The sequence below is a fragment of the Aulonocara stuartgranti genome (genome assembly GCF_965226115.1).
Source record: "Aulonocara stuartgranti genome assembly, chromosome: 20".
Lineage (NCBI taxonomy): Eukaryota > Metazoa > Chordata > Actinopteri > Cichliformes > Cichlidae > Aulonocara > Aulonocara stuartgranti.
The window spans coordinates 22,571,839-22,579,651 of NC_138956.1; the positions used below are offsets into that span (position 1 = coordinate 22,571,839).

The 7,813-nt window shown below is 40.2% G+C and overlaps 1 protein-coding gene across 2 annotated transcripts; it reads left to right on the top strand.

The window, feature by feature from the left end:
- LOC309697485 (specifically androgen-regulated gene protein-like) lies at window positions 1-7,813 on the top strand. Of its 2 annotated transcripts, XM_082519406.1 has the most exons (5): window positions 3-161; window positions 404-479; window positions 3,129-3,313; window positions 5,126-5,285; window positions 5,394-7,813. In XM_082519406.1, exons 3-5 carry the CDS (start codon window positions 3,263-3,265, stop codon window positions 6,896-6,898), a joined length of 1,716 nt encoding a protein of 571 aa, XP_082375532.1. In that variant the 5' UTR covers window positions 3-161; window positions 404-479; window positions 3,129-3,262; the 3' UTR covers window positions 6,899-7,813. The 2 variants fall into 2 exon arrangements, with proteins under 2 accessions (XP_082375533.1, XP_082375532.1); XM_082519407.1 differs by lacking the exon at window positions 404-479 and having other exon boundaries at window positions 1-161.

Consider the following 7,813-nt stretch of genomic DNA (forward strand, 5'->3'; position numbering starts at 1 on the left):
TTAATTGCCTCACCTGGCCGTAAGCCTCTCACACTTCTCCCGTCTGTCACTACCAGTCGCATAGTTTTACTTCCAGGAACAGCACTGTCGGGGGAGTGAGGTGCACCGCAGCTATGGACTGACAGCAGCGCAGTTTCACCGACCTTTCTCGCGCATATCTGGTAAGTTATCAGGAAACTGTCCTCTTAAAAGCGTAATGTGCTCGTTTAGGGTGAAATCATGGGTTACAATGGAGGCAACGACGAAATAAAGTTGTGTGAAAGCTCGTAAGTCTACTTTATGAAAATACAGTGATCATTTAGAGTGGTGCGTGTGTGTAAGTGTGTGCGCTCGATTTGTTCAGAGCAGATTTTACCATCAGGTGTAACATAATGTTTTTGTGTTTGTTTGTTTTTTTACTTAGTTTGTAAGTTTTGACCCTGGAGTGTCATTTTGTGTCTGTTCGGGTGGAGGAGAGTGCAGCAGGAATAGAGAGACGGGTAAGATATTCAGCAAAAGACTAACATCAGTATCAGAAATGCTCCGATATGCATTACTTATCAGTTTTTATGCTCTAAATTTGTTTTTAGAGATAACACAACTGACCATAGTGTTTAGACCCTGGTTATCTGAGTCAGGATTAATGCAAATATTTGCTCATAAATGTCACTAACAGTCATTTTAATGGAACAAGTGTGAACATTAAAGACATGTTTGTTCTCTCAAACAGGCTGTGAGTTGCACAACCCAATGTTAACCATGAATCTTTGTTTATTGTTAATCATTAAACCAGCTCTGGCTGGCTAACCTTGAATACATACTTAACATTTTTGAGTTTTTCAATAAGGCACTGTGATTTGTTATCAAAAGCTATCAATCATTATCCTGGGTTTTTAATAAGTCTAGCTCACAAACTGTGCAGCTGTTCTCACATTTAAGGCCTGGAGCTGATCCTCCCTTTTAATATTTTAAAGGTTTCATCCGCTCATGTGTTTGGCTTCATTTAAGAGTTGTGTCGAAGACATGGAAGCAGGCAAAGTGACATTCCTGTCACTATTAAATCCTGACTCAGCTGTGGGTGCAGTGTGCTTTGCCAGTGCTCCAGTTTGAGAGGTGTTGCCTGCTCAGGTTTGGACAAAGGGAGGGACAATAATTAGCTGCTTACTGTGGGAGGCCGGTGTGTGCTTTGTCAACTAGCTTTTGTTTCCAGAAAACATGTGGGAATGTGGGGGTTGATGATCAGGTTTTTCATCAGCTGCCTTTGCTAAGTTTTCATGTCATCAGGTCAAAAGTGCCATGTACAGAAGATGGAGCTGATAAGTTCAGTGAACAAAGGAAAAGTCTGTCACTGTCTTTGCATGACTCAAATCTTAAAAGTAATGAGGTGAAAAAGCTGACGGTAAAATTGAAAAATAGTTACATGTCCTCTAAAAATGTATTTCATTTTCTTCAATGTAGTGTTTAATGCTACTTTTAAAAAACATGCTTTTTAATTAGATGCAAGATTTCAAAACAAAAGTCATAGAAAATCCCCCACTTGTTACCCAATCTTACTGTTCAGTAATATTTCAAATATTTCACTTGCAGCAATAAAATTATGCTCTTTATGGGCCCACAGGAAGCTTTTTTTAAGTGTTGTTTTTATGAGAATGTTCGATGTACATTGTAATTCTTATTCTGACAGAGTTATGTATTGTTTTTTGCTGAATGAGCCTCTGAGTGTCTGAGTTTCTCTCACTTCTCGAACCACATTAATTTACTATTGCACAAATAAACTAAAGCTGTGACACACAGCATGTTATTTTGGGGGATAATTTGCATGCAGGCGCAGCAGGGTATGAAAAGAAACTTTAATTCTGTTACTCTTGTATTTTTAATCAACATAATGGTGTTGCTTGTGCTTTCACAAACATACCTGAACTGGCTGCAGCACTATGTGGTAAAGAAGTTCTATACCAGGTCGTAAAATAGCTTTTTTAAGTAAAATTATCAATTTGTCTGACCCATTTAGCTTTATAGTTAATTAGCTAAAAAACTTTTGACGACCATTGTCGACAATTTTTCCTCTAGCCCTAAAAAACACCTACTTGAAGTTGCCTTTTCTTTACGCTCTCATTAAGAATCAACCTGTTGGTTTGGTTGATTTTTTTTATTTTATTTTTTATTTTTTTGCGACTAGCATACTTTCCTCATGCCTTGACTTGCCAGTAGTGATACGCAAAAGATAGGGAGCGGAGGCACAAGCATGCTGTAACACAACATATCTGGATTCTTAGCACAAATTTGCCATGATGTGAGGTATACCGTGTGTATTTGCAAGTAAGAGCGTTTGATTGTTATATCATAATGGCTGAAATACTGATTATTAAGGGATGCTGACAGCACTGTCTGCTTGCGATGACGAGTTCATTTTCCTGATTTGTAGAAATATCTTAAAGACCAAACCAGTAATGAATTATAAATACACTGTTACAGGTGGCAAAAAGAAGGAAAGCACAATTAAGCACAAGCAAAATTAATAAGTCTGAAGATGCCAAATTTCTGAGATATTTGGCATTTTTGCTAGAAACTGACTCAAAAATTTAATTTTTTTTAAAAATATGCGAGAGGTCTCCATAAGAGGTCTTTTCTGTTGGCATACAGGTGAGTTTAATTATTAATAAATGAAACATTTAATCTGTTTCCTGTGAAAGACATCACTATGCATGACAGATATGCATAACTGAAAATATTCTCCATTTCACAGCTACTCTCCTTTAATGCGTGCCTCGATCCACGTTGTTTTTAAAAAAAAGGCGAAAAGTTTTAGCTCAACCATTATTTTATTTAATGACTCAATTAGCATAACTAGATTTGCTTAATATATCATAGTGACCATGACAGCACATTTGAATCATGTTACAAAAATAAGACGGCCATTACATTATGAGGATCATTAAACTATCAGCTGTAATTTATGACCTTAATTTATCACAATAATTGTAAAGATGCTGTTTTGTTTACCAACTAATTCTCTAGCTATATTTAGCCTCAAACTAAGGCTTCATCAGTCAGTGGTCAAAGAAATGAACATTTTCCACTGTGGAGATAGTAGTGACTCACAAATTTCATCTGATTGTAGTTTCATGCTTTTGTCCTTGACATTTCAGATTTTTCCTGAGACAGACTTTCAGTGAGATTTACACAAACGAAACAGGGCCGCGAAGAGCATGTGATGCCCTCATCTTCCTTCATGTGCAAAGCCAAAGAGTGACACGTGGCCAGGTGGTGTTCCCGTAGCAACATGGACAGCGCAGGAAGCTCGGACAGCGTAATCAGCACGAACTCTGGCTATGTGAGTGCCGCTGTAGCGCTTTATCTCAGTCGTCTGTATTACTGACTCTCTCGTACAGAACAAACACAAACGCTTCTCTCCTCGACTGGAAGAGAATAAAGAAATAATTGAGATTTGTGAAGTCTGAGAGATGAGAGGAACTGAATTTATAATTGGTGAAAGGTTCTCATGTTTAGTCAGTGAGGAGCTTTCAAAGGGTTTCAGCACATGTTTTCATAAATGAAGTATAAACAATCTGAAGCCCTCAGACACCAGCAGCCACCTGAAATAATTTTTTTCCAACAGGCTAATATAGAATAAGAGAAAACTAGGAGATGGATGGGAGTTGTTCCTTTGGATCTGTTTGAACTACTGCATATTTAACACACAGACTACCAGCTGGGTTCCCAAGAATTATTTACTGTAAGAAGAAATCACAATAGCAAACGTTATTTCTTCTTGGAGTATTGTTAGATATGGTAAAAAATGGCAAAGTTGCAATTAATTTGCATACTTTGTGCCTAATCTTACAGATTTAATCTACATTATTTCTTAAAAGCTTATTTATCATCCTTTGGTTCTGGTGCCAGTAAGTTTAATCATTATTTGTGGTGAATTTATATGATGAAACCAATTCAGTTTCATTTTGACTTCAATATAAAATAACTGAAATAAACACGCAAAAATCAGTTGGTATCCCTGAAATGTAATCCGTCCAGTTTGCTCTGGGTCTGCCCTAAAGCCTCCTCCCTCTAGGAGATGCCTGAAACACCTTGTCTAGGAGGTATCCTGGTCAAAGGCCAAACCACCTCAACTGGCTTCTTTTGAGGAAAAGGAGTAGTTGTACTCAATGCCCCTCCCAGATAAGCTCCCAACTCTATCTCTACAGGTGAGCATAGACACCCTTTGGAGGAGACTAGTGAGTCACTACACAGAATTTCCCCCTTTTCTGGCTGAGAACCACGGCCTTAGACTCGTAGGTCCTGATTCTCATTCTTCATGCTTCACACTCAGTTGTAAACCACTCCAGTACGAGCTGGAGGCCGCTGGCTGATGTAGCCAAGAGAACCACATCGTCTGCAAAAAGCAGAAATGAGAACTTGAGACTACAGAATTCAACACCCTCTACCCCTTGACTGTCCTTAGAAATCATTGACAAAGGACAGCCCTGATGGAGTCCAGCACCCATCAGGAACAAGTCTGACTTTTTGCTGCCAATGCAAATTAAGCTGTCACTAGAAACAAGTCAAACTAATGAAGCTAAACACATAATACAGGCAATTATCACACCTAGTTTGCCTCATGCTATGCTCCGGGCATGCTGGTATGTGACTGGAGGAGTTTCTGCCCGCCTGTCTTTGTTTCGGGATTTTCCAGCTGAATGCTGGACATCAGCAGGTGGAGTTTTTCACACTATGAGAAGGGTCATTGCTGCTGAGACTGGAGCTTGCAATATAGCTTTTTATTTGTGGCGTGATCAGAGCACAACTCAGCTGTTTCAGGTAGATCTCGTGACACTCTCATTTCTGATAACGTCCAGTCTGGGAGGTTCCCTATCCTGCTAATAAATGCAGTAGTGGAGTCTTTCTTCTTCTAACATGACTGACAGACTCCTCCCGCCCCACACGCCAGCACTGTGTGGTAATTTAAATTAGAGCCTATGACAAACTGAATAAGATGTTATATTATTAAAACTGTATGGGGACAATTGGGTATTTTTAAAAAAGCGTTAAGAAATGCAAAACAGTTGTGTGATAATATGAGAATCAAATTGAGAAAGTCATGAAAAATACACATGATAGGAAAAAATATCTAATTTCATTTTTTGTGCAGAGTGAAGACAGCATGGACCACTTATCTGCAGAGGAGAGGGCGTGTCTCACGTATCTGGAAGAAACAATCGAAGCGCTGGAGACGCAGGAGGACAGCGGCGTATCGAATGATGAATCACATGAGAGTCTAACAGAAAAAGCAGATCAGATGAGAGTAAATGGTATGTGATGTGCTGTTGTGTATATTTTCTTGTGTACCTTTATTTGCATCGCAGATGCACGGTTTGTGCTGCAACACTAACTGTTGTAATTGTGTTTTTCTTAATTAGACATTTCCACTTTGATGCCTAATGGCTCCAAACGCGACCAGAAATCATTTCTAAGTGATGAAGTGCCCACAGCACCACCTGCATCCACAGCATTAGCCACAGAAGGAAAAACTCAGCTAAATCAAATCTCTGAACCACAAGTCAGTCCTCTAATCCCTGAATCTTCTACTGATACCAGAATCCACTCATCAGCTATACAGACTGAGATGTCACGCTCAGCCACAAATGAAGATGCTGATCCTGAGAGTGTCAAAAGTACAATTGTTTGTTCAGGACCATCTACTGACACCTCTGAGATTGATCTGAGTGTAATTCCACCTCCCTTAAACTTTAGGGATGAACCTGACTCTCCTTCACAGCCTGTGAACGTAAAAGACCTTACTCCATCTGTGGGAATTTCCAGGAAAAAGCCGGGAATAACCTTTGATTTGGAGCAGATTCGTCAGAGGGCCTCTGTCAAGAAAGATTTGACAAGCCCTGTGACCAAGGTGCCTCAAATCAAACCTCAGCCTGAGTCTCTCAGTCTGCTCACAAGTTCACAAATTGTTGCTCCAGCGTCTCCTGAAAGTGCAGAGCCCAAAAGTCCACCTGTTGTGGCCCCAAAGCCTAAAAAGCTGCCCCCCAACATTATTCTGAAATCTCACAAGATGACTAACTCTGATGGAAACTCAGCGCATCCAGTGCTCAACAGCAGTGAACAGCGGCCATTCTTGGATCCTCACAAAGTTCGCATGGAGGCTCTCAGAAAGCTCGGCCTGCTTAAAAGCAGTGAGGAGGAAGAATCGATCCCAAACCAGAGCTCTAAACTTCCTCTCAAAACCAGAGTGTCTTGGGCAGCTTCATCTTCTTCTTCTTCTCCTCCAATCAGCCCTGCAGCTCCAAATGAACCACCATCATCACAGTCTTATAACCTTCCCCCTGCCTCTGTTACTGTCCAGCCTTTGAACCCTGGTGCTATATTACCATCAAACACTTCTACTGCTCTTACAGTTCTGGATCCTGATATTCTCCCAGCACCTGCTGATTTCAGTGACCCCACTTTTCCTTCAGAAAATCAACCATCTGCTGTCAAAGATGCCACTTCTCTTACCTATTCTGGCCTGGTCAAGCAGCTGACACCGCCAAAGGTCAAATCAGCCAGCCTCGGGCGCACTGAGGTGGGTATAAGCAGATATACAGCAGGTCAAGACTACGGTGAGGCCAGTCAGGGCACCAGCATTAATCAGAACCTCAACCAGCTGCGTAACCATCGACCGCGCCCCGCCTCTCTTGGGAGTAGGAAGGAGTTCTCAAGTGCTCAAGGAGAGGATTTGGAGGCAGAGCCTTCCATTACTAAAGAGCCAGCCTCACAGAAGGCCTTGCCTGCCCACACTGCCTTGCATCACTCCAGAGACACTCAGAAACTGCCTCGATCACAAGGTATCAGCGTGCTGATCTGCCCTCGTTCAGAAAATGAAGAGGACCGCCGTGGGGCCCTGAAAAAGCTCGGACTGCTAAGAGATTGAATATGCACCTCATTTATCTGTCAGACTACTTTAAAATGATGTATGTTAAGAGACATACCAGAGTTTTCTACGTGATTAATATGGACAGTTAAAAAAAAAAAAAAAAAAAAAAAAAGCTTTCAGGAAGCAGCTTAACCACATATTTATGCATTTTTATTTTACTGCATTGACAAAACTTGGAATTAAATGACTGTCAAGGACATTATTGAATGTACTTTTTACCTATATTGTACAACCTTATTTCCAATGTTTTTTCCCCACAGCACTAGCAGTCAAGGATATTTTTAATATTCATTAACTGTCACTGTGATATATGTACTTTTGTAAAGTAAATGATGTTGCTTTTATGAGACAATAGCGAGTTATTTAGTCATTTCAGTTTATTTTGTGAAGTAACCTTCTTAATGTCCCTCGCTGTGTGCTTTCAAAGGGTCTCTTTGTACTTCTCCTTTTAGGTACTTCCATGTGTTGCTGTTGTGTTATGTAATTTGATTTTCACTTCCTACAGTCTGTTAGACTTTTTGTCTGGTTTTGTTTCCTTTTACCAACCGCTGGCTAGTACTCAGATTTGTGCATTTACTGTGAACTGCACTGAACCTATTTGCTTTGTAGAGTTTGTATCATAACTAGAAGATGTTGTTTTTCTTTTTAAATCAGTGGATATGGGGAAGGGATGTTCGGGAACATACCTTACCGTAACTCAAAGCACATAGTCGGTGAGCACTGGGTGAGAAGGATCTAAAAGGTTTTTTGCATGGCTGAATAATGATGCATAAGCTTGTTACATAGCAGCTACATGTCTGGAGTTAATGGGTCGACAAGGTGCAGGCATTTATTGCATCTTTTATTTAAACCATAAACTGACTGCTTTCTGAATGTCATTGTTTTGACTCCTTTTGGTCATTTTTTTTAAAA

Bases quoted from the DNA above. Each gene is read 5' to 3' on its own strand.
- LOC309697485 (XM_082519407.1), top strand. From the start codon at position 3,263: ATGGACAGCGCAGGAAGCTCGGACAGCGTAATCAGCACGAACTCTGGC. The intron at 3,314-5,125 runs GTGAGTGCCGCT...TTTTTTGTGCAG, and splicing joins TCAGCACGAACTCTGGCTAT to AGTGAAGACAGCATGGACCA. The intron at 5,286-5,393 runs GTATGTGATGTG...TTTCTTAATTAG, and splicing joins AGATCAGATGAGAGTAAATG to ACATTTCCACTTTGATGCCT.